The sequence below is a fragment of the Meles meles genome, chromosome 8 (assembly GCF_922984935.1).
Source record: "Meles meles chromosome 8, mMelMel3.1 paternal haplotype, whole genome shotgun sequence".
Lineage (NCBI taxonomy): Eukaryota > Metazoa > Chordata > Mammalia > Carnivora > Mustelidae > Meles > Meles meles.
The window spans coordinates 87318811-87345586 of record NC_060073.1 but is presented as its reverse complement, the minus strand read 5'-3'; the positions used below and the strand labels follow the sequence as shown (position 1 = coordinate 87345586).

General features: G+C 49.4%; 1 protein-coding gene across 1 annotated transcript; it reads left to right on the top strand.

Moving 5' to 3' along the window:
- The first annotated feature begins 554 nt into the window (after nucleotides 1–554).
- Nucleotides 555–26776, top strand: ENDOD1 (endonuclease domain containing 1). Its single transcript, XM_046017327.1, has 2 exons — nucleotides 555–1160; nucleotides 22558–26776. The coding sequence occupies exons 1-2, from the start codon at nucleotides 861–863 to the stop codon at nucleotides 23758–23760; spliced, it is 1503 nt and encodes a 500-aa protein (XP_045873283.1). The 5' UTR covers nucleotides 555–860; the 3' UTR covers nucleotides 23761–26776.

Sequence of the window (26776 nt, the reverse complement as noted above, 5' to 3'; positions counted from 1 at the left end):
AGGCAGTTGTCGACATGCCCCAGGGGCCCTGTTCAGGCTTTACCCCCGCGCCCAACCTCAGGGGGCGTGAAGGCACTCAGCGGTGAGGCAAACAATGAATCAAATAAACACATCAGCCGAGGATGTCCGCTGGTGTCCCTTCTTGATTTTGGTTTTGTTTCTCAGCCTAGCACCAAGCAAACCACAGCAGGGCTCTCCTGACTGCCTAGGTTAGGAACTTCCTACAACAGGATTTCTCAGTTAGAAGTTCTGGGCTTCTGACCGCTAAAATGACATCAAAGCTCTACGTGTGCGCCCGGTGGAGCCTTTCGCTTTTCAGTGGATTTCAGAGTTGGGGGGCGGTCCTCTTTTCCCAGCCGCTCCAAAGAGCCACAGTTCCGCGCGCATCCCCCGCCGCGCCTCAGCATCCCTGACCACTCGTGGCGCGCGAAGGCTCCAGAGGCTTCCGGGCGCCCCGCCCAGGGGACGGTCCCCTCCCAGCCCCTCGGATCAGGCCCACCCGACTCGGGCACCCCACCCTTGGGGCGCATCCCCGCGGCCTGCAGAGGCGAGGCGGCGGGCGGGCAGGCCGACCGGGGTGGGGTCGGGTGGGGGAGTCCGGGACGCCGCCGCCGCACCCGCGAGCCCCGGCCCCCAGGCCTCCGCGGCCATCTTCCGCGCGGGCGGGTGGGAGGCGCGGCCTCGCGCCCCGGCCCGCCCCCCGCCTCCCGGCCGCCCAGCCTGGCCCGGCCCGGCCGAGCGCTCGCCCAGCCGCGCCGCGCCCGGGTCCAGACTTCCCCTCGCGCCCGGCCCGCACAGCCCGCGCGCCCCCGCACCCGGCCGGCAGCCGCTCGGACCCCGCCGTGCCCGCAGAGGCCGCCATGCGGCCCGCGCGCTGGCTCGCGCTGGGCAGCCTCCTCGCCCTGGCCGGGCTGCTGGAAGGCCGACTCGTGGGCGAGGAGGAAGCAGGCTTCGGCGAATGCGACCGGTTCTTCTACGCTGGGACCCCGCCTGCGGGGCTGGCGGCCGAGGCCCACGTGAAGGTCTGTCAGCGCTTCGAGGGCGCCGAGCGCTTCGCCACCCTGTACAGCCGCCGGGACCGCATCCCCGTGTACTCGGCGTTCCGCGCCGCGCGTCCCGCGGCTGCCGGCGCCGAGCCCCGCTGGCTGGTGGAGCCGCAGGTGAGCGAGCCGTGCCCGAGGTCGGGCGCGGGGCTGTGGCCCCGAGATGGGGGCGCGCTGGGCCGCCGCCGCGAGGGCGCGGGCGGGGAAAGGAAGCTCCGGCGACTTCGGGGCCGGGTCAGGAACCCCGGGTCTCCGAGCCACCCTGCCGCACCTCCTGTCTGAGCCGCAGCCAGGGCTTGGCGATCCGCGAGCCTTCGCTTCAGCCGCAGGGGCCCCCACCGTCCCCAGTGGGAGGGGGTTCTCCCCTGCCTTTCGGGGTAGACGTCGGTAGTGTCTCCTCATTTCCCGACGGGTGAGGGCCGTGAGACCGACAGTTCAGATCAGCGGAAAGCCTCCTCTAGGAGCCCACAGGCCGTGGCGCAGGGCCTCGCCACAGTTTTTTGCGCCCGGGTAGGCGGGTGGGTGGGCGCTTTCATGCCCATTTTGCAGAAGAGGAGATCAAGGCCCAGGGAGTGAAGAGACCTGTGGAAGTCCACCCAGCTGGTAAGATGGGTCAGGTGTTTGGGCTTAGAAGTTTACCTCCCTTTCTACTGCAGAAAAGCTGCTCTTCTGCTGAGGCCACCTGAGCCTGAAGACCCCTTGTGCACAGGACGTGGAGTAACTCCGACCTGTGGTTCTGCTGAGTTAGGACAATTAAGGTACATAGTTTAGAAATGCCATGGCATAGTTACAGATGGTAGGGAGACTATCTTCAGTTAGTGGGAAGGGCAAACTAGTTTTGCCTGACTCTTCATATCTGTATTATCAGACCACTTGGAAACCGTGTCGTGAGTGTTCTGAACTGGCTGGGGAGGGTGACTCGACACTGCAGAAGGTTCCCAGAGGCCCTGCTGAACCTGCCTTAACACATCCTGCCTCTGCTTAGCTAGCCCCCTTCGCACACCCAGCCAAGCTCCCTTCTGGTAGGTTCTCCGTTCTTCACCCACCTTCCACTATTTCCTGTACTGGCCCAGCCACCCAGGCCTCCCTGGCAGGGGGCAGAGCTCCTCTCTGAGCCCACCCATCCCTGATGGCCACAGCTGGCCGAAACCACTCAGGGGAACAGACTACGGCTTTCAGGGGCTTCATTCAGAGCCCTGGGCGGTAATCCCTGTAATGTTGTCTAGATAGTTCTAGCCCTGAGAGCTTGGCCAGGACTCATTCCATCTTGCACGTCAGTCTTCTTCCCTTCCTGTCCGCATCCAATCCATAGCCCTCACCTTGATGTCAGGACCTAGGAGATCAGGCATGTGTGAAAATGCCAATGTAAATTGCACACACGTAAGACATAAATTAATCTGCCATAGTTTGCCCCCAGCTTCACGCTCTCTCCCTATCCCCCAATTCATTATGCCTCACGACTGTGGGCCTCTCACGAAAAGGTTGACCTAAACCTTTCTCCTTGAGGATCTCCTGCACGGTTCGAGGAGACAGAACATACATGTGAGGAAGACACGGGAATGTGCGCTGAATTTCAGTTGAATTCGGAGCACATTTAGTAATCACCTGCTGGGTGCCAGGAACTTAGGGTACCAGGAGAACAGGGGGTGACTCTTGGGCTCTAAGGCTTCCTGGTGTGCAGGTGAAAAACCCTGCTGGTTGGAGAGTGGCAAAACAACTGGTTAGAGCCACCCATCTGGGTTCGAGAATGTTTCTGTATTGACTAGCTGTAAAACTGGGCAGGTTATCTCGGAGCTAATAACAGGGTGACCTTGAGGATTTAAATGAGTGGCTATATAAAGGTCTCTGAGAGATGCCTGGCACATAAGTACTAGTGTTATTAGGACCTAACAAAGCCCATACTTTAATAAAGGTAAACAAAGTCCTATTAGATTTCATCTCTCTTGGAGGTGAGAGGGGAAAGCCTTAGGACCAGGATGACATTTGTGCTGTGGCTGGAGGAGGAGGCAGAGTTCAGGAGACAAAGAGCAAGAGGATGGTCCAAGCCTCCTGGTGCTTTGGAGGGAACAGCAAAAGGGAGAAATGCACATTCAGGGATTAGTGTGTGGGGAGTGGTTGGAGCCACTAAACTAGTAGAAGTAGGTAGGTGACGGTCTGCTCAGGTGTTCCCAATAGAGGGGAATAATGGAAGGAAGAGGGCAGGTGTGAAGGAATCCTCAAGGTTTAGTGAGGCAGAGCCATCGGCGCAATTCCAGAAAGAGTTGGAGCAAGTTGGGGGGCAGAACCAAGTCACAGAGGCAGAGGAGATCCTGGGCCCCTGGGGGGCAGGAAATGAGGACTGGCACTGGGGAGGTAAAAGAGGATGGGCAAGGAGGGGGGACAGGGTCCAAATGGCAGCTTGAGAGAGGAGATGAACAGTGATCTGGAAGAGGACAGGAGGCCATTGAGTTCCTGGCTGGGGAGGTCAGAATGGTGGTAGTGGCCTATGCTTTTCCCTGTACGATGGGCTCCTGACCCCTCCTTCCTTCCCTGTCCCACTATCTGGACCTCCCCCCCCCCCCCCCGCCCCCAGCCTCAGTCAGGAGCCAGATGGTATCAGGAGGGAGGGAAGGAAGAAGGGGGGGAGAAAAAGCTGCAAGATGAGATGCAGGCAGGCTCTGGAGCACACTGCAGCAAACCTGACCTTTCCCTGCCCCACTCCACCCCCCCCGCCCCACCCCCTGGCCTGGATCCCGGGACCTGCCTTCCAGCCAAGGTCCCCACTGCAGAAGGATGCTCAAGGCTCACTGTGAACTTCTGGCTGCTTCAGAGCACTTTGTAATGCTGAGCTGCCTGGTGCCCACATCCACTTTCTCTGAAGTCAGCTTTACTGAGAGGCCCAGCAGACGGGGGAGGAAGAGGTGGGAGGCTGAAGGAGCTCCGTGCCTGCCTTGAGTGATGAGTCAGGAAGGGCTCTGCTGGCCCCCGGGGGGCTCCCACAACCCAATTCAGCAGCTTTCACAGCTGTCCCGTTTCCCTTGGGGAAAAAAAAACCCAAAATTGAAAATCGGAGAGACTTCATTACTCTTGAGCCTAAAATCTCTAAGGTGTTGGCTGTCCGACACCTGCCAGACCAAGGAGGATGCAGTTTACAAGGCTCTCCATGTCCTGGCTCCTGGCTCCAGCTCCAGCCTTGGTTCTCACTCCTCCCCACCCTCTCATTTTCTGTTCTAGCGTGATCCAGCCGCCTGGCATGCCCCTCAGAAACTGTACTGCTTGTCACTTCTACTTCTGTCCTCATGCTCATTCCTTTTGCCCCGAATCCCCTTTCTGTACTGTCCTATCTTGCCCTCACTTCTTCCCCTCCTCCGTCCTTTAAGACTGCCGAAGTATCCTCTCTTCTAGAAGGAGTTGCCCACCTGACTTAGCTCCACTGCTCAGGACTCTGATAATTTCTCTTTTTTGTGTTCCCCACATTGTTTTTCTTTTTAAAGACTAATTTATCATAAAGAGAGGGAGAGGGTGAGGGTGCATGAACAGGGGGGAGTGGCAGGCAGAGGGAGAAGCGGGCTCCCCACCGAGCGAGGAGCCCAATGCAGGGCTTGAGCCCAGGACCGAGCCCCACGTTGGGCTCCCTGCTCAGCGAGGAGTCTGCTTCTCCTTCTCTCTTCGCACCTCCCCCCTGCTCATGCTCTCACTCTCTATGTCAAACAAATAAATAAAATCTTAAGAAATAAATAATAAGTAAATAAATAGAGAATGCAGGAAAAGGCAAAAAAGGTGAGAAAATATTCCCCCCATTAGCATGGTGGAGATGCCTTAAAAAGTTTCTAGTCAAGACTTGAGAGACTTAAGAACTGCTCTTTTGTATGGGGAGCCCCAGACCTTTTCATCTCTCAGTTCCTTTCCATTTAATGAAGCAATTTTGGAGAAGGTATCAGTGATGCCTTATCAACGTGCAGTGTCCGTTCATGCTGGAGGCCGTCATATATGACTACCATTTTATCAAGATGAACACTGGATGGATCTGGCTTTGTATTCGGCTTACATTTATTTAATCTCACAAAAATTATCTGAGGTAGATTTCATTGTAGAGATGAGGAAATGGGCTCAGAGGGGTTAAGCAATGAGCCCAGGGTCCCACAGCTTGGATTTGAACTCATGATTATGTGCTCTCAGTCCAGTGCTCTTTGCATATATCACTTTGACCTCATAGTCGAGCCACCGCATTAATGGCCATAGGTTATTAATTCTCATCTTGTATGTGGGGTCTTAATTTCCACTCTATTGCTCATTTCAATAGTGAGCAGGACAAGTGGGAGAAGAAATCTGGCCTCGTACTTACAAGGTTTAGGTGTAAGTGGCTCTGGAGTGAAGGGTAGATTCTGGTTAGCTACAAGAGCATTGTCCTAAAGGGCCCAGTGAGGCCATATTTCAGATCTCAGTAAATGCCTGAGAACAGTGATTACAATTTAGAACCTTGATTACATTCTGGATCTTTAATTTCTGTCAGTGGCTTCTCACCTACACATACCCTGAAACTGTCACACAGGCCTTTATTCTAATATCAGTCCCTTTTCCATTGTGTCAGAGAACAGATACATAGAAGACATCATATACTTGAATCCCTATGCAGCAAACAGGAGAATTCTGATACAGACTTTCTAGTTTGAATCCAGCCTTGAATCCAGACTTCCTGCTCTGCTGCTTATTGGCTATGTGACCTTAAATTCTTCGAGTCCTGTTTTTCTGATCTCATTAGAAGCAGCAACAGTGTTTAACTTCCTAGAGTGTTTGTGACACATGACCAGAATAACACACATGAACCTATAGCACAGTACCTGGAATATGGTGAGGTCTTAGGAAATAGAAATGCGTCTGTTTTACTAAGGTCTTACTTAGAGAGAGAGTGCAGGGGGTTGGGGGGCAGAGGGAGGGAGAGAATCCCAGGCAGGCTCCACACCCAGTGCAGAGCCTGACTTGATCTGAGCTTAAATCAAGAGTCTGATGCTTAACCGACTGAGCCACATGGGCACCCTGTTGTTATTACAGTAAAAAAAAAAAAAAAATTACATAAGTTGTACATCCAATACCGACCTTGAACTCACAATCCTGAGATCAAGAGTCGCACGCTTGGCTGACTGAGTCGGCTCCCCTTTTTATTTTATTATATAAAAATATAATAATATAATAGTAAAAATAATATATATAAAATGATGATATAAATAATAATAAAAATATAATAATTTTAATATATAAAATATATTTATTTTTATATTTTTAAGTAAGCTCCACGCCCAGTGTAGGGCTTAAACCCACGACCCCGAGATCAAGAGTCACGTGCTATAAAACGTGTAAGACCTACACAAATACACACACACAAATGAAACGTTGGATAAGCAGGTGACTCTTAAAATTCTACAACTCTCTTAAAACATAAACCCTCCATCTGTACCCTCTCAAACACCAGGCTTGTATTTCACATCATACAAGGGTTTAGAAAGAGCTTTGGTGAGAGATTGAATGGCTAGATGGATGAATGAATGATTGAGGTGATTGAAAGAACAAAAATAAAATTGGTGCCAGAAACACCTCCACCCTCCCTGTCCTGAGTCACCAAGAGGTGTGTTGTCACAAAACAGACAGTGAACAATGCATTGCAGTCTGCAGCGCTGACTCTGGGCAAGCTGGGAAGCGGCTGACTCAAAGGGATGATTCCAGAGTCAGTCACTCACAACTCCTTCCTTCCTTGGGTGCACATAGCAAAAGCACGAGTCACCTCGACTCTTTTTCCTTGCATTTTTCTCCTCTTCTGCCTTTTTCTATCTCTTGGAATTCAGTGTTTCTGTTGGATTCGTGCTCATTCTCAGAAGCAGGATAAGGGCCTTGCCCTACATTGGCAGAACATCTCCAGGCCCTTTTGGCCCCAAACAGTTCAGTAGTGACATCTCTGGGCACCATTCTTTCAGTTCAGACTGAAATTCGGACAGTCCAGGAAAGGAGCTGGCATTTACCGATTTCCTCACTGTGGACAAGGGTCTTCGCAAATTAACTCATTCCTATAACTAGATGCTGGGACCCATGTTTGAGAGTTTAGGACACTGAGCTTTGGCGTGGTGAAGCCACTTACCCACGGTCCCACAGCTGCTGGATGCAGAGTCTGGATAGGAGGTCATGGCTGCCTGGTTCCCAAGTTCCTCGTGTCCTTCCTACTTGAGCATGAGGTATTCCAGCAACAGCTTTTGTGTTTTCTCTCCAGATTCCAAATTGACTGACTAGGGTTGTTCGCTTATTTTTATTTTACTGAATTCATCTAGTTCTTTGGATGATTTGTGGCTTTGCTTTGGAACTTTCCCTGAATAAAGAGTTTATTCTTCAAGTTTCAGATTTCTCTTCCTTTTAAACGGTCAGTGAAACTTATAAAGTACAAGAGAGAATATGAGAAAATAAATCCTCCCAATCGCCAGGAGCTTGTGCTTCCTGTGATCTGGTCTTACGCCTAGAATTGCCGTTGGATTGAGAATGTGGTCCCCCTTCATCCCCCTTCAAGTCGTAGATCACGTCTCGGGAGTGGCCGCGTAACTGATCGGCCCCATGGAACGCGGCATCTATGGCAGCCATAATTTGTTGCCTGCTGATGTATCTCCTTGGCCACTGATAGGAAGGAGGAATAAAAGAGAAACCGACTCATGGTATGAACCAAAAATAGAAGCAGTATTAGTATTCTGGTCAGCTTCTGTTGACCCAGTGCCGGACAGCGTATGGCTCCCTCCGAAGAGGTCAAGTTGAGGACATCTTATACTTTGAATCAAGATAAAAAATATGGGTACATTTCACATTGCCGAGTAAACAGGTGGCTGAAATTGTGTTTGACAATAAAGGTTAAATTACATGTTCCAATCGACTCGGACCTTAATTTTAGGCATGATTGGTTTTGAGTTTCGGTTGGCAGGAATGCCTAATGCTTTAACAAGGCCCTCGGCCCTGGCCTTCTTAGGGAATTAGGAACTAATTTAGGGAATTAGTTAATTCCCTAAATCAACAAATATTTATTAGAGCATCTGCCATGTGTCAGGCACCGTTCTTGGCCCTGGGAACAGAGCAGTGAATCAGAGACAAAAATACCTTCTCTCGTGGAGCTTACTATCTGATAGAGGACACAGGTGATAAAATAAATAAAAGACATAACAAATTAAATAGTGAAAGTACTAAGAAGAAAAATAAAGCAAGGCAGGAGGATATGAGCTACAGGGAAAAGGTGATGTTTTCTGTTTTTTTTTTTAAGATTTTATTTATTTATTTGACAGACAGAGATCACAAGTAGGCAGAGAAGCAGGCAGAGAGAGAGGGAGAAGCAGGCTCCCCGCTGAGCAGAGAGTCCAATGTGGGGCTCGATCCCAGGACCCTGGGATCATGACCTGAGCCGAAGGCAGAGGCTTTAACCCACTGAGCCACCCAGGCACCCCAAAGGTGATGTTTTCAAAGGGTTTTCAGGGAAGGCATCATTGTGGAGGTGATTTTGGGTACAAGTCTGAAGGAAGGGACAAAGCCAGTCATGCAGGTACCTGGGGGTTGGATGTTCCAGGCAGCAAGAACAGTAAGTGAAAAGGCCCTGAGGCAGGAGTGTTCCTCATGTTTGACAAAGAGGCCAATAGGGCAAGAGAAAGATTCATGAGGAATGTAGTGGGAGATGAGGTCTGGGAGGTGGGGTGGGAGATGGCAGACCATGTAGGACTCCTGGGCTGTTTGTAAGGAACTTGGCTTTTACCCGTGTGAGATGGGATGCCACTGTGCCAACTTTGAGCAGGGGGTTTTGACGTGCTCTGACTTAAATTTTAATGGGATCATCTTGGCAGCTGCATTCAGAACAGGCTGTGTGGGTTCAAAGGCAGAAGCAGAGAGGCCAGATGGGAGCTTTCAATAATCTGGCAAGAGACAGTGGTGGCTTGGACTACTGGGGGTGGTGGTCTAGTTCTAGGTTTATTTTGAAGGAAGAGCCAAGAGGGAGAGAAAGGGAGGAGTCGCAGACTACTCCATGGACTTTGGCCAGAACAACTGGAAGAATGGGGTTGCCATGAACGAGACCAGGATCCCAGAGAGGAGCTGGCGTGTTAGCTGTGCTAAGTACAGACGCTTCTCGGTGTTCAGTGGAGCTTCAGGTTGGGCCGAGAGCTTGCTGAGGTTTTCCTTACCACCCTGGGCACTCTTCCAGGCCTGTTTTCACATGTGATCTCACGTAATCCTTATGGCAGCCGCAGGAAATTGATGCTGTTGTGACCTTCTTTGGGCAGAGGAGGCTACTGAGGCACAGATAGGGTGGCTTAGTCGTCCATCCTCACACAGCCAGGAAGGGTGGGACTGGGGCTCTCTGACGTCAGAGCGCTCGTGGAGCTGCCTCTCGTAGCAAACCTGTTAATGTGCGGGGATCTCCTATTTCCCTCTGCTGAGTGAAGCTGCTTTTTGCAAAGTTCGCATGCTCGCTTATCAGGATTTTGTAGAGCAGAAGCACGTTCCCAGCCCACAGCCACATGCCCGTGCCCGCGGATGCTCACAGCCCCCAGGGGCACCCTCTTGCTAAAGCCACGGTGGGTTACAGGAGCCGGAGGTGCTTCGCTGGGCCAAGGGGGTTGTTGCCCCCCTTTTGCAATTGTGCTCTGCTCTGATCCACCCCGAGCCCATCCTGTGGCCATTATGCAAACAGACATTCTCCAAAGGGTTGGGGAAGGGGGGATCTTCTAAAAACCCTTGTCAGGCAGCAAGGATCCCTGAGTCTCAGTGGGTGCGGCCAGGATGAGGGAGGGCTCTTGCTTCTGTGGGGTGTGGAGCTGTTGCAGCTGAAAGTGGGCTGGGTGCCCTGTACTAGCCTCAGGAAAGCCCAACTCCTGACCAGGTGCCAATTGCTCCGGGGTGGGGGTGCGGAGGACAAGAAAACCACACCCTCCAGAGCCCCCCTCTGGAACAGAGAGAGCACCCACTCATCCATCCATCAGCCTTTGAGAGCTTGAGAGTCCTTCCGGTGCCCCCTGCCTGGCTGCCCAGAGTAGGAGACACAGCTGAACCCAGCACATTCTGACAATTCATACCCGGGTAATGTCACACACCCTGCTTGGGGACCGGGAGAGGGCCTTTGCTCCAACTCAGCACCTCCCACATCCTTGAAAGTATAGAAATTCCCTTTTTCCTTTAGGACTGTTCGTAAACTGATGTCCTCTGCTCCCCATGCAAGTTCTTACCTTTGCCCTCATATCCTAGGTAACCCGATATCCACCCAGCCAGAGCCTTCCCGCTGTGTCTAGGAGACTGGAGCATTGGTTTCAGGAGGTCCCTGTATCATTATTTAAATCTTTGTAACTGAGGGAAGAAGTGGACCCATATCACATCAGTGCTTTGAGTGAATTGACTGGGATGCATGACTGAACGGGGCCACATAAGGAAATGGCCACTGTCGATGTTTCCAAAAGACTGGTCATCCACCAGAATGTCAGGGTGCACGGAAGCCTGGGGAAGGGAAAGGTGAAGTTATGAACCACTATTGGTCTTTTCTCATTCTTGAGTATCTCCAATGTGGAACCATGATGCCCAGGATGGCTGATGCATCCTTCATGGCCAAGGGCACCATTTGGAGCCGTTGCTCTTGCACCTTCACAGGACACATGCCCCCGTGATCCCTGCCATCTGCACCTGAAGGGCCAAGCTCCCCTCATCTTCCTCTAGGCCTCTGCAAAACAGCTTCCACACTGGTTAATCACTCCTCCCGCATCCCTAAACTTAACTCCCCTTGGAAGCCAGAGAAATCCTCTCAGATCATCAAGCCCGTCATGCCTCCAACAGCCTCCCTGGAAAGCCTCGGGGCTCCCCATTTCTCCTCATGTAAAGATAAATCCTTATCGTGGTCCCCAGAGTGCCCTAGAGTCCTGCACATGCGTCTCCCACTTCCCACCCAGTCTTATCTGGTGCCACACACATTGCGAGGCCTTCACCTCTAGCCATTTTGGATCATTTCGGAGGGGTGGGGTGGTGGTGATGCTGTGTTCCTAATTCCTGTCAAAGGACTTATGTACCTGCTGTTTGGTTTTGCATTTTGTCTTCCTTGATATTCCCAAATAGGGCAACTGCCCAGAATATTCTCTAATAGCACCAGACCTCACCTTTCTTTGTTAATGAGTCACAGTTACACATCTTTGTGGAACCGAGTGCCACCCAGTGAGACACGAAGTGCCATGAAGGAGGGTACAGGGCTCTGCTCTGGTTGCTCACTGTCTGAGCCTCCGTCTCTAACCCAGGGACCAGCATGCGTTTTCTGTAAATGGCCAAATAGTAAGTATTTTAGGCTCTGTGGGCCCTAAAGTCTCTGATGCAGCTATTCAACTGGGCTGTTCTCACACAAAAACAGCTCTGGATAATAATACGTAAATGAATTAACATCGCTGTGTCCCGAGGGAACTTTATTTATGAACACTGGTGGTTGGCCGGATTTGGCTCCACAGGCCCTAGTTTGCCAGCCCCTGGTTGAGCTTCATGCCAGCGCTTTGTAAGTGACGAAGAAATGTTGCTCAGTGTGGACCACTTAGCAAATATGGATTGAACAGCGGCAGTGCAATTTGAAACGTGGACAATCCTAGTCCTCTTGCAGCCCGGCAGCCCTAAATCTGGACCCGCAGACAATTTTCAACTAATCCTTTTAATGTATGATGATGGCCATAATTTATAGTAAGGGTTTTTAAGATTATAGAAGTAATATATGCTTATGGTAAAAATATTTTTTGAGCATTTTAGAAGTAGAAAAGGATCTAGAAGTAAAGAAAAGGATCTCATTTCTCACAGAAAGCTAACCTTTACAGTTGAGTGTGTGTGTGTGTGTGTGTGCACGTGTGCTAACATTCCAGAAATTTCTATTCACATAGAGATGCGTATAGGCTCTCAGGCCCTTCATTTTAGTCAACAAGATTCAGCACCCTTTTGGACCCCAGAGCCACAGCTAACAAGACTCTCAAAGGGCCACCATACCCATGGAGTGAGAAAGTGAAGGGGCTCTTCATGAGTGAATTTGCACATGAGTAGAAATAATTTATTTAATTTAGAAATAGAAGGCTTGGGGGCCTGGGTGGCTCAGTTAGTTAAGCGTCTGCCTTTGGCTCAGGTCATGATCCTGGAGTCCTGGGATCGAGCCACACGTTGGCCTCCCTACTCAGCGGGGAGCCTGCCTCTCCCTGTGCTCCTCACCCTGCTCTTGCTCTCTCTCTCTCTCATAAATAAATAAAGTCTTAAAAAAAAAAAAAAAGAAAAGAAAAGATATAGAAGGCCTGGGCCCTTCAAATACAAAGTCTACTTTATCATATTTTTTCAAGTCACTGTCTAGATAACTCAAGGGTAGCCTAAAATAATCTTACTTCTTCCCCCTTCCTGTGCTCCTAAGCAGGGGTGATGCTTGTCCTCTTATGGGGGACTCACTGGCCTGCCCAACATCAGGAACGCAGTCAGTGGCAGAGCTGACCAGTTTCTTCATTTCTCATCTGGGTCTTTTCCGAAGCCCTGCTATCATATAGTCTCACGTTTAGAAGAACTTGAAGAAGAGTGACATTTGGGGCACCTGGATGGCTCAGTTGGTCAAGTGTCCGTCTCTGACTCAGGTCACGATCTTGAGGTCCTGGGCTCGAGCCCTGCATCAGGCTCCTTGCTCAGCGGGGAGCCTGCTTCTCTCTCTTCCTCTGCCTCTGCCTGCCGTTTCCCCTGCTGGTGCTCTCTCCCTCTCTGTCAAAGAAATACGTAAAACCTAAAAAAAAAAAAAAAAATCTTAAAAAAAAAATAAGAGCGACATTCATAAAGCCCAGGAAGAAAGGTTGAACAAACGGAAATGATTTTGCCTGAGGGCAGATTTACTAGCTTCAAATCATGTTTATTATAAAACATTGAGAAGCACATGCTGTCTCTTGTGTGCTGAAGACGCAAGGGTTAGATTTAATAGTTCGAGGAGGGTTTAGGTTGGAAGCAAATTAGCCATTCCCTGACGGTGAGAGTCACTGTGCTGTGGGAAAGGAGGTAGGGCTGTCAGGTCCCCTTCTCTAATGATCTTCCAAATGAAGGGTAAATCTGTTAGTCAGCTTCAGAGAAAGGCTATTTCTTGTAGCTGTCATCTTGTGTGGAGACAAGCTCTGAGCCTTTCCCAGTTTTCCAACAAGGGTGACCCCATAATTGTGTTGACAGTGGTTATATCGCAGGCTGTGGTTCTCCCCTACCCCCAGGGGGGCTCACAGACCAGGCGTGATACTGTTGCTTTTGCTGCTGTCAGTATTGAGTCCCATTCTGCTCCTCCATTCAGGCCAGCGCCCGAGTACTTCCTCTCATGTACGTAATAAATGTGGTCACAATCGACCAGAGACCAGAGCGTATCATCAGTTTGTGCTCTGTCAGTGACTTGGGGCTTAAGAGGTAGGCTTAGACTGCATCTTTTTGTTTGTTTGTTTGTTTAAGATTTATTTTATTTATTTGAGAGAGAGAGACAGCAAGAGAGAGAACACAAGCAGGGAGAGTGGGAGAGGGAGAAACAGGCTTCCCGCTGAGCAGAGAGCCCGATGCGGGGCTCAATCCTAGGACCGGGATCATGACCTGAGCCGAAGACAGATGCTTAACAACTGAGCCACCTGGGAGCCACACCCCCCAGTTGCTGATTGACATTGTGATGGGTGTTGCCATTCTCCTCCACATGGAAACCATTTACTGAGTTCTCAGCACCAAGTCAAGAAGTAGGAGTCTCAGACGAGTCCCTGGAACAAGACGCAGTCCGTTCCTGCAGGTGTCTTGTTACTTAAGTCAGGAACGCAGATCGTGACCATGACTGAATTCTCTCCTTCTAGACTGTTAGCCCCAAAGGGGCAAGGACTGAGCAAGCATACAGAGTGTTTAAGAGGCTGGGTCTTGTAGAGAGACAAAATTGGGTTGAGTCCTAACTCTGTCATTTACCAGCTCTGTGACCTTGGAAATGTTACTGAATTTCATGGAGCTCAGTTCCTTCTCTGTGGCATGGGCCTAACAAATAGTCCCCATTCCACCGGTGGGGGTTGGGAAGATGGTGCAACAGTGTATGCAAAAGGCACTCCCCATTGTGTCCAAGCACTCAGTATGCATACATTAAGCATGCGGAATGAACAAGTAACCTTTGCTTCCCAGATGAGGCCTGCCATGGAGACAACCAAGCTAAGGGTCACCATGCTCCTGTTTGCCTTAGTATTACTTTTCAAGGGGTTTCCTGGCCTGTGCCAGGAAAGCGAGAGGTCAGACTCTCAAGGTGGCCGAATGCAAGAAGACAGGCCAGGCCAAGCAGATGCAGAATCAGTGCTTGTCAGTGTCATACGCACCTTTGGCAAAAAAAAAAAGGATGCCAACACCAACTCTAAAGTCCTGTGTAACCCTGGATTTCTCTAATAAAACTGTTGAGCTTGTCAAAAGCAAAAACAAAAATCCATACTCCTGCTTCTTCTCAGAGTTCAGTGGCTCATACACTGTCCTCCATGTTCCTTTGCCCATTGATATGGTCTTTGTTGGGGAGCTCGGTAGAAGTTCCTTCTCCCTGCTCCATGGGGTGCCCCTCCGGTCTGTTCCCAGACTTCTGGAACCAAGACAGGCCTATCTCTTCATTTGCTCCTGAAATTTAATCCAGGTGTCTGGAAGGTTCCATGCCCATAAGATTCCTGCCCCAACTCCCACAGGGGATTTGCTGGGTTCTCCTGATGCTTCAGGCTGGTTGGCATATGAATCATAGGCTTACGCAAGCTTATTCAGGTGAAGGGCAGGGCTGTGGTAATAGATCCCTGGTAGATTCACAGACATGGGAAAAGAGATACACACAGGCCTCCAAGGAACCAGAGCTGGGAAACTTCTAGAAGCCACATGGTCTTACAGTCTTCAGGGTCTCTATCCTACTCCCCTGGTCTTTTAACAGCTTTCCTTCTTTTCAGTGAGTCAACCTGGCTCTCGGCCATAAACTGCTTCACACTCTGATTGTGGTCAGTCTCTGAATTTCTTGGATTGAAAATCTGAAAGAGCGCCCTCTGATGGGCTGCTGGCCGGATGTGACTGGCAAGGGGGTGGGTAGGAGGGGGTCATGTGGTAAGAAGTGCTTTCTTTCAGAGAGAGTATCTGAAATAGTTAATTTAGAAATAGAAGTTAGCTATAGTATACTGACTGATGAGAGCTGAGATAGCCCGGGGTTGTCTGGGAGACCCCAGTCTGGGTAGCCATATTCGACTACCCTAGGGACCTTCCCTCCTCAACAGAACTGGCTCTGTGTACCAACTCTGTGTGTAACTCATGCCACAAGGGCCCTGAGGTGGAATCAGTCTCCCAGGACTGGGAGAGTTGTGATCTTGGGAAAGCGTTCACTGAAGGTTGTTTGCACCAGGGTCCTGGAAGGAAACAGATGGAACTCTCCACATAGCTTAACCAAAAGAATGGAATGAAGAAATGATTTCCAGAGAATTAAGGGAGTCAACAAGGTATGGCAAAGCTGCTAGGGCCTCGCCGTTTACAGGAAGCTCTCACCCTTCCAAGCCTGTGGGATCAGGTGGGAGCCTGGTTGGCGCCATGACCCTTGAGAAACTCAGCCAGAGCCAGAACCACAGCAGCCAGGTGGGGGGCAGAGGGAGGAAAGGAATAAATACCCCAGTCTTTCTCTCTCCCATCCTCCCCCGGCTGCTCCAGTCAGAAGCCAGAGGGCACGAGAGCTCAGATGATGTGCTCCCTAAAAGTCAGCCTCCTGGGGCACACAGCAGGTGGAGAAAAGGGGAGAATGGATGTGGGAGGCCAAAGAGGAACACCCAGCACGGGAGGCGGTGAGGCTGGGGCTGGGCCCGAGCAGCCAGGTGGAATGCAAGTAGAGAGGAATGGTGGAGGCACCCCCAACCCCTGAGGTCACAGGTAATGGGGGGAGGGGAGAGGGGGCAGTGCAGACGGAACCAGGGAAGCAGTCACACGACCTCCATGTAACTCACATGGTTGGGGACAGATTAGCCTATTTTGGTTGAAGTAAGGGAAGACTTGAGGGAAGAGATTGGAGGTGTTTTGGGGAGGGGGGTGTGCTGACGAATATGCCCGTTTGTCATTTAACCAGGAAATGGAGGATGCTGTCGAAGACGTTAGAGTAGTGAGATATGCTCAAAAGAGTATAAATAACAAAAATGGGCTTCTTGTTCCACGTATGGGTAAGGCAGGAAGTCCATGCTTACACACGTTTGTGACCAGACTACTAACGGGTCTGATAGGCGGCAGGCTTAAATGGCCCTATGGTACTTCGTTCTCTCCCTTGGTATTATCATCGGCGCTCTCGCAGCATGTGGATAATGCTCTCAGGAATCACAAGCATCACGTGAATCAGTAACCCAGCTGGGGCACTACCCTAAGGTGATTCAAACATTTGTTTTTAGGTGTGGGGTTCATGGGGACCCCCCCCCCGGCCCCTGTTCATCGGCATCACCTGGGATGATAGTCAACGTGCACTCGGAGCCCCACTCCACACCACGCAGTATGTCCCTGGGGTGAGGCACAAGAACAAGGACCAAGGAGCTTCTGATACAAACTGAATTTTGAAACCTACTGATTTAAAGAGACGTCCCTGATTTCTCGTACTGGCCATCTGGGCAGGAATTAATTCCAGCGGGGACTTATAGGATAAATGAAACTCTGATACAGATCTAGTCCCGTGGGTTCTCAGCTTAGAATCACCTGGAGAACTTTAAAAACATCCTGATTCCCAGCCCTCTCCTGACCCCAGAATTCCTATTTAATTGGGCTGGGGTGAGGCCTCGGACATGTTTTATTTAAAGCTTCCAGGTGATTCTGACGCGCAGCCAGACCTAAGAACTTCTAATCTGGTCTGAACCCCAGAAGGTGGAAAAAATTACAAATGGAAATGTCTCAGCTTAACGGACTTTTCGGAATTCTCTACCACACAGTCACATGCTGAGAATAATTGCTTTGGAAAAGACAACAGAGCAGAGAGTGGAAAACGGGCTTCAGTAAGTAGCAAGGCAGGAAACCCAAGAAGCACCGGGATGATGTAACCTGAGGAGGGATTGCACTTCTGGAAAGGTCTTAAAGGAAGCGGCCCACTTTCGGAGGCTCACAGAGGGGGTTTGAAACTTGGCGCTTTGTGTGAGAAGGAGCCTGTGGGGAGTTTGTCTGTCCCTGAGGCCAGCGGCCAGCCTCCCCTCAGGTGTCCCCTCCCACCGGTACTGCTGTTTAGGTTTGGTGCATTTTTTACTCCCTCCCTTCTTCTTCTTCTTCTTCTTCTTCTTCTTCTTCTTCTTCTTCTTTTAATTTCCAAGAAAAAAGAAAAGTCTGCGATGGAGCTGGGACAGAACTGTAGTCTCTCTTCTGCTTTGTCAACCTCTGACTTAGGAGGAGAGAACACTTCACTGGTTGCCTTTGCACCCCTGGGGCTCAGGGACATATCCTGAGCACCTCCAGGACACGCAGTGGCCGGAGCTGGAAATGTCCGCTGCTCCCTGTGGCAGGAAGGTGTGTGAGTGGCCCTGGGGGCCCAAAGGAAGGGTGATTCACCAGGAGGAAGGCCGAGAGTACCAGGAAGCCCGACTCAGTGCTGAAGGGCTGGTCCGGAAATGGAAAGCCCTGCATTTCTCTTTCCGGAAAAAAAAAAAAACAAAAAAAGAGAGAGAATTAAAATTAAAAAAAAAAAAAATCTTACTAAATCTTCTAAAGCTGTTTCTGTTCCCAAGAGGATAAAGAATATTTTGGATGCCAAACAGGGAGGATTTTTTTTTTTTTTCTTAAACGGGTGGGTCGGAACTCTGTTTATGCCTTTCCCCAAGAGCTGCAAGTTCTTAGGGGTTATTCCTCCTCAAATATCCTTCCTCTGCTCTCCTGCTCTGACCAGCCTCCTGCTCCTTTTCTGAAAGGCAGCTTTCCCTCTAGCTTGGTATTTTCTGGGGTATTTTCTAGCTTGGCATTCTCTCCATATTCCCCCGAGGCCTCAGATCTGGTTGATCTTCCTGTGCGTGTCTGTGGAGAGGGCCTGTTTGCACCAGCCAGCTCCGGGTCTGATAAGATCATCTGATGTTCCGACTGTCAGCGGCACTCCTGTTCCTTGTAAGGAGGGCCCTCTCCCAGCTTGGAGGTGGTCGTGAGATGATAGCATCTTTTCAGTGTGTGTGTGCGCGTGCGTGTCATAGATCCGGGCAGAACCAGAACTGGAGCAGCACCTGTTCAGCCCATCTATAAAGAATCATGTCATCTGCGAAGAGAATTCTCTAAAAGCTAGGGTAACTGAGACAGAAGATAGAATTAGTGATCTGGAGGACAAACAGAGAGAAAGGATCAGGAGGAAGCCTGAACAAACAGCTCAGAAGCCATGAAAACAGAATCAGGGAAATAAATGATGCTATGAAACGTTCCAACGTCAGAATTATTGGAATCCCTGAAGGGGAGGAGAAAGAAAGAAATCTAGAAGACATAGTGGAACAAGATGTCTATGAAAATTTTCCCAATCTCATGAATGGAAACAACGTTCATGTACTAGAGACAGAACGTTTTCCCCCAAGATTTTAGATTCTCGAAAGTCCTCGCGACACCTGATAGTTAGAATGAAGAATTACAATTCTAGACAGACCCTCTTAAAAGCAGCTAGGACAAAGAAGCTCCTTACATACAGAGGAAAGCCCATTAGAATAACGTCAGACCTGTCCACAGAGACCTGGCAAGCCAGGAAGGGCTGGCAAAATATATTCAGAGTACTAAATGAGAAGAACATGCAGCCAAGAATACTTTATCCAGCAAGACTGACATTCAAAATGGATGGAGAGATAAAGAGTTTCCAAGACCAGCAATGCTTAAAAGACTATGCAACCACCAAGCCGACACTGCAGGAAATATTAAGGGGGGTTCCTATATAAGAGAAAAAATCCTAAGAATATCATTGAACAGATATATAGAGACAATCTACAGACAGAAAGATTTCAAAGGTAACACGATGTCAATAAAAACATATCTATTAATAATCACTCTCAATGTGAATGGCCTAAATGTGCCCATAAAATGACACAGAGTTGCAGATTGGATAAAACGACAGGACCCATCCATATGTTGTCTACAAGAGACCCATTTTGAACCTAAGGATAACACCCAGACTGAAAGTGAAGGGATGGAGAAGCATCTTTCATGTCAATGGGCCTTAAAAGAAGGCCGGGGTAGCGATTCTCATATCAGATAAATTAGATTTTAAACTAAAGACTGTAGTCAGAGATACAGAAGGACACTACATAATTCTTTTTTTTTTAAAAGATTTTACTTATTTATTTGACAGAGAGAGATCACAAGTAGGCAGAGAGGCAGGCAGAGAGAGAGGAGGAAGCAGGCTCCCCACGGAGCAGAGAGCCCGATGCGGGGCTCGATCCCAGGACCCTGAGATCATGACCTGAGCCGAAGGCAGCGGCTTAATCCACTGAGCCACCCAGGTGCCCCTGGCACTACATAATTCTTAAAGGGACTATCCACCAAGATGATCTAACAATTGTAAATATCTATGCCCCCAATATGGGAGCAGCCAATTACATAAGAAAACTATTAATCAAGATAAAGAGTCATATTGATATGAATACATTAATAGTAGGAGATCTTAATACGCCTCTCTCAGTAATAGACAGATCATCGAAGCAGAAAATCAATAAGGAAACAAGAGCATTGAATGACACATTGGACCAGATGGACCTCATAGATATATACAGAACATTCCACCCTAAAACAACAGAATACTCATTCTTCTCAAGTGCACATGGAACCTTCTCCAGAATAGACCACATACTGGGTCACAAAGCAGGACTCAACCGGTACCAAAAGACTGACATTATTCCCTGAGTGCTGAAGCTTTAGGTTTGTGTTCTGCAGACCATTATCACTGCTCACAAATAGCTCCTCCCACCACACTCGGTAACAAACTCCACTGTGGCGAATCTGCACTGGCTGACTCAGGTCCCTAAGGCTTGCATGGATTTCGTAGCCCAGAAGCCCTTAGGGACTGGGTCGGTGCAGTGGTGCTATGCCCCTGAGATGCCTCCGAGCCCCCAAAGTCTCCTTGCACACATGGAGACCTAGCAGCGCCCCCACTCCCAGTGCCCCTGTCCCTGAGTTGTGTGTGGGGGCTGGGAGACCATCTTTGCTGATTCCTGGGAGCCCTGCTTCTTGCCTAAGGGCCTGCTCATCTTCTGCCTTTACCTAAGACTTCTCCAACAAGCCGTCTGTGTCTGCAGACCACGCTTGCCCTATCCGGTCACTTTCACCGTCTGCCTTCCTTCCCGAGCCCTCAGTGGAAATCGCCCTTTGAAGTCTCACTAAGGATTCTCGAATCATCAAAGGCTTTGCTCATTGTCTCCATCCTTCTCTTTCCTCTCTGTGGCGGGGGCCACACTATTGACCTTCTCTAGCCAAAGCGTTCTCCTCCCCTGACTTCTGATGTGACCCAGGGTACTTGATTCTCCTGCAGCTCTGTCTGCGTTTCCCATGTGTCTTTTGTCTCCCACCTGTCCTCCAGCACTGCCGATGTGTGGCTCTCATGTTCCCTTCCTCGCCCAGAGGCGTGGGCTGCTACTGGCGTGGGGCTGGGGCTTTGGAGTCTGAGAAGCTGGCTATAAACCTCGGCCTGCCACTTACATATTGGGTGACCTTGTCCCTATCACTTCTGTGAGTTTGCACTTTCCTGTGGGGTGGGGGTTACCCATGCTACTTACTGCTTCCTTCCCTAGTCCTGGTCACATGTAATATATGCTCAATAAATATTGTTGAATAGATGGATAGTTCCCTTCCAGTCCTCCTTTGCGATTTTTTTTTATGATTTTATTTATTTGAGAGAGCAAGCAAGCGCAGAGTGGGTGAGGGAGAGAGGGAGAAGCAGACTCTCCACTGAGCAGGGAGCCCGATGTGAGACTACATCTCAGGACTCTGGGATCATGACCTGAACCAAAGGCAGACGCTTAACTGACTGAGCCACCCAGGTGCCCCTTCTTTGCAATTCTCTAAATTCTCTAAATCTCTTTCTTTTTCTTTCTTTCTTTTTTTAAGATTTTATTTGACAGGGAGAGAGATCACAAGTGGGCAGAGAAACAGGCGCGGGTGGGAGGTGGGGGAAGCAGGCTACCTGCTGAGCCAGAGAGCCTGATGTGGGATTCAATCCCAGGACCCTGAGATCATGACCCAAGCTGAAGGCAGAGGCTTAACCCACTGAGCCACCCAGGTGCCCAATTAGTTTCTTTTTCTTACATGCGTGTTGGCAGGAACACTGAAAGTCTGCTTTCAGTTAATTCCCGAACAGAAAGAAACCCCATGGGTTTCAAGAGCTTTTACTATCTGGTACAGAGACTGACTCATAGAAACCATTTTTTTCTTATACTAAATTCGAAAAGGAATTTATTATAAGATTATTTATGGAGCAGGATGCTGGTGGAGGAGGAAGAGTTCACTCTTCTAAAACCTACTTGGCATGTTATGATTAGGGAAAAAATTTCCATTAAACGCAGGAACTGTATCAAATGACATGGGCAGCCCAGGGGGACCAGGTCCACAGGGAGGTAGAGCGCACAGAGCGAGCTTTGTACCCCTCCCTCGGTCCAGAGGTTCCGCTGGGAAACCAAAGAGCAAGATTAGTGGTGCGTGCCGAAGGGCAAGTGGAACCCAGAAATGCGAGCTGAAATTACCTCTTACATCACAGGCGTATTTTTGTCTTCAGGGAGCAGTGTTGTCGGTAATTTACTATAACGGCAATAATCAGATCATTAAACCGTGTCTGCAGAGAGCATGGAAAAAATACACTGCCCTTTATGTGACTGTGTCTCAAAGAATATCTTAGACTCTCTAAATCAAATACTCTATTTTTAGTCCAGTTTCCCATAGGTGAGTTTGGTATTTTAGTTACATACACACTGGCATTCCTTCAGAAAGGGAAGTCTACTGAGACCCATGGGGCTGTTCTGTAGAGTTAAGTAAGACCAGTGAGGACGGGGAGCTGTTATTCTGATTTTATTTAGCTATTCAGATGGTTCTTTAATGAGTGACATTCAAATACCAATGAGCCTGGGAGCAGAAGAAAGTTTTGTCATAGGTTAAAAAATTGGTTTTAATATAGGAAGCAGGAATCGCAATGGGCATGTCTGTCAGTGGAGGTCATGAGCAGACTGTTGTAATAAGACCCTGGGATTTAATGTTTAATAAATGATATAGTAGAGGGGCTTCATAATACCCAATCTGTGTGTGTGCATGAGAGAGAGAGTGTGTCTTACCACAGAGAAGGGGCCGAGTGTACATAGGGAGTAAAATAGGAAACAGCCTCTTGGGCAGCTGCTTTCAAACAGCAGGGTCCTGGGATACTAGGAAGGAGTGTGTGTGCACCAGAGAACCAAGCCCTTCCCCAGCCAGGCTCTGGGAGGGCTGGTGCCCTAGGGACTTCACCAGAGCCCCGGCTTCAAGTGCAGGCGATCCAGGGGCACCCTCTCTCCAGGGAACAGGATGCGTCTCAATACTAGCTCTCTTCTTTCAGATCGACGACCCCACCAGCCACCTCCAGGAGGCGAGTGATGAGGCTGATGCCGTCACCTCTGTGAACAGCCTGGGAAGCCAGCAAGCCCTGAGCACAGATTACTTGGACTCCGATGACCAAAGCGGACAGGTGTACCCGGTCTCCCTTAGCGATGATTTCCAAGTGGCTACGTTCGCGCTCACAAACGCAGCTCCGATGGCGCCATCCTTCCGCGAGCGGTGGTATCGGGATCTGCGCAGCCTGATGGAGCGGGCCCTGACCCCGCAGTGCGGCGGCGGGGCAGACCTGTATATCCTCGCCGGCGCCGTGCCCTCCCGCCGCAAGATCAAGGACAGAGTGGCCATCCCTGCGTTTGTCTGGCTGGCCGCCTGCTGTGCCGCGCCGGGGGCCGGCTGGGCCATGGGCTTCGTCCAGCACGCGCGCGACGGTGACATCATAGAGGACGTGATGGTTCCCGAGCTCGAGAAACTGCTTCCGTCCAGCCCCCGGCTGTTCCAGGACAACTGCGGCGAGGCCCAACAGGACACGGAGAGAATGAAAAAAATTCTGGAAGTGGTTAACCAAGTCCAGGATGAAGCTCGAACGGTGCAGACCAAAGAGGGCCCTCCTCCCCTCTCCAGCCCCCAGGGCCAGAGCTCGGGACTATTGCCTCCGGAGCCGGCCGAGGAGGGGAGGGGCCTTCTGGGCAAGCTGATGGGCCTCCTGGCCACCCCCGTCATCAAGCTTTTCCAACTACTTTATTACGTTGCCGTGGGCATCCTGAAGAACATTCTGTACGTCCTGTGGTTTGTTACCAAGCAAGTGTGTAACGGCATAGAAAGTTGCCTTTACCGCTTGGGTTCAGCCACCATCTCCTACTTCTTGGCCATCGGGGAAGAGTTGGCCAGCATTCCCTGGAAGGTACTCAAGGTCACGGTCAAAATCATCAGGGCCGTTCTCCGGATCCTTTGTTGTCTGCTGAAGGCTGTTTGCCGCGTTCTGGGCATTCCGGTCCGAGTCCTCGTGGACGTGGCCACTTTCCCCATGCACACCATAGGCGCAGTTCCACTTGTGTGCAAGGACATTGCCATGGGCCTGGGCGGCACCCTCTCTCTGCTCTTTGACGCTGCTTTTGGCACTATGGGGAACCTGTTTCAGGTTATTTTTAGTATCTGCAAGAGGATTGGCTACCGGGTTACATTTGACAATTCAGGGGAGTTATAGAACTCAAAAACACTAGCAGGGTCCAGTTACATTGAATTTGATTTTTTTTTTTTTTAATAGAGAAAGCTGGAATATTTTGTCTTTACAGTGGGTTTCTGTTTGCTGTCAGTTACATTATATCTTGGCCTATTGCATGTTTTGCAAAGGAAGATGGTATAATTTAGACTTAACCAAAGGGAGATGTTGAGAATGAGGTTATGGGTAGGTAGATCATCTGTGGGATATGGGCAAACTTCCAAACCATTAGAAGCTTCCTTCACTCTGCTGCTAGATGCCTTGCCTAAGATACTCTGGTGTTCATTTGTGATAACTAGGACTTACAGAGAAGGGAAGAATTAGGAAGGAGAAAACCTTAACCCAAAGAGTTTCTGAGAGAGTGGGATAGGAATCTTGTTTTTGTTATGAGGTGTAAGGCACAACTTATATAATGCTGCTGGTTGATTTGTTTTCATTTGCTTCTCTTTCTCTCCAACTCAGCTGACCTTGGTGAATTGCAGACATGCTTTCTTGTTGAAATAACTTTCTTAGGGATAAAGATTTGCTAATATCCCTGAGCTTTCCATGGCTCTGAAGGACCTGTAAGTTTTTGTGTTTTGTGTGTGTGTGTGTGTGTGTGTGTGTGTGTGTGTGTGTTTAGTTTTTTTTTTCCCCTCCCAAGATGAGTTTTGCTGCATTTTTCTTTTAGGTAGTGATAAGCATTTTGTGTTAAATGTGGCATAACAAAGTTTGAATGCAAGGGCAAAAATTGCCCTTTGAACAGTGTAACACAGTCCTCTTGGGCATAAAGAGGAGAGTACAAGGGTCAGAACCCTGCTCTGAGTAGGTGGTGAAGGTCTGAGAATCCTTAGTTAAGCTTGGATTAACTTGAGATAGATTAAGTCTCTGGCTGACAAGAATGAGCTCAAAGACTGCTATGTTATCCAATAGGAAAATTCTAGGTCAGTCTTTGTTATGCATCAGACGAGTACTCATTATAGCAAAATACTCTGACCTCTATCCTTAAATGATTGTTTTGGTATAAATGTATACAGAAGAGCCACAGAAGAAGAAAACAACTATTCTATCCATTTCAGGAAAAAAAAATCCATATCCATATATAAGTTTATATAAGCATAAACTTAATTAAGAATCACCATGTCTTAGGAAATTAATTTTATATTGTGTTTGAGGCTAGAAAACACAACTCTCCCATTAATGCAATTTTGATTTGGGAGCTAATCTGATCATGTACTTATCATTTTAAATCTTGCCCTAAAGGAGAAAGCAGCATCTTCCAAACTGCTCTGCCTTCCACAGCTGAGATGGAATCATCTGGATTTTTCTGAGCATTTTAAAGAGTTGCCATGAGGTGGGCCAAATGTAAAATACTGACCTTGGGGTGTAGAGTACCATTCATCTGAAAGTTAGTTGTAAACACCTGGGATCCAGAAGGCAACAAGGAGGGAATAATGGAGAGAAACAATACTTCCAGTAGGTAGGTAGACCAGAAGTGTGAGTGTAGTGAGTTCCATTTTGGAGAAAAATAATTGAATCACACCCAGAGTAGATCAATTGGCGAGACAGTGTTGGAGATTATGAACACCAGACTGGCCCATGGTAGGGGGTATGCACTAGACTTATCCAAGAATCTTAAGCAGCATTTTAGCAACACTTCTGTTTGTGAGTGTGAGACTCTGTAGTGGGCCTCCCTTCATTTCAGCCGCATGGAGGTACATGGAAGGGTGAGGGTTTGCCTTGGCACTGATGGGTCAAGAATCCTGCTGAATGAAAGGAAGGGAATCTTTGAAGTCACCAGATAGATGGTCTGGCCAAATCTTCAACTGAGAAAGAAACTGAGGCACAGGGAAGCACTAGGCTTGTCTTTAGTTTCTCTGCTGGCTCTTGGCAGATCAGGAGCCAAGGTCTTTCACACATGTCCCATCACACCTGGGATGTCAGATATGGTGGTGTATGTGTCAGTCCTCAGCTGCCTCCCTGGGTTTTTTCCATCATCCAACCAACAGAGCCCAGGCCCTGGCTCATCAATCGATGGATCAAGCCTATGGGATGGAACCGTTAGCGGCCCATGCACAGCACCATGCTTCCTGCCCCCCGCCCACAGAACATTTGTTCCCTCACAGTATGTATTTGCATACGGATAGGCCCAGAGAGGGCATCTATGGAAGCTTGAACACCTTGGCACCACACAAGAATCAGGGAATCCAAACCTCCTCTTGAGAGCCATTTGGAAATGCCTTCTTTTCACTTCTAGTTGTTTAGTGTCTTATTTATTTTTGTGTGGCCTTTTGTGAAATCTGGGAACGGATAATAAGGCAAAATAAACCCTTAGGGTGAGATAGCTGAGCCTGATTTATGGACACTGATGCCAGCAGGTGGCTGGATGCTCCCCCGAAGCTGTTTTGAGCTTTGGTAGTGAGAATTTAGATTGATGACCCCTGTCTTTAGCTTGGAAGATTTTTCTGTTGCTCTGTTATGTTCTCGGGCCCTGGGGAGGTCAACTCTTCATTATTACGGAGCTAATTTCTAGTCTGTGGATGAGCCACACCTTTGGCCCCCCCTTCTTTTCCATTGTGCCTTTTGAATGTTGGCTTCTCACTCCCCATGAGCACTTCCACCTACATGCAGACTAGGGAGTTAGGAGAAGGACCTAGAATGAAGCACTCACCATTCCGTCGGTCATTCACCTGTCAAACATGGATCCCGTCCAAGATTCAAAACCTTGATTTGAACATGAAGGTTGTGGACCAGCAATACGTGCGTCTTGGAGGAGTTCAGAAACCTAGTGGAGCGGGCCCACGGGCCCACGGTGCCACTGACCGCTGAAAAACGGTGCAGGGAGTGCTGCAGAATCGTTCCAGCATGTGCTCCGTGGAGCACAGGAAGAAAGCCCGCAAGCCCATGGAAATGAGGGAAGCCTTAACAGAGGGTGTGACAAAAGTCACCTTGACATTTTCAGGCCATGTACAATGCTGTGCACCTTGCAATGCTCAATAAAGTAATCGTTAACAACTCGTTA

Bases quoted from the DNA above. Each gene is read 5' to 3' on its own strand.
- ENDOD1 (XM_046017327.1), top strand. From the start codon at position 861: ATGCGGCCCGCGCGCTGGCTCGCGCTGGGCAGCCTCCTCGCCCTGGCC. The intron at 1,161-22,557 runs GTGAGCGAGCCG...CTCTTCTTTCAG, and splicing joins GCTGGCTGGTGGAGCCGCAG to ATCGACGACCCCACCAGCCA.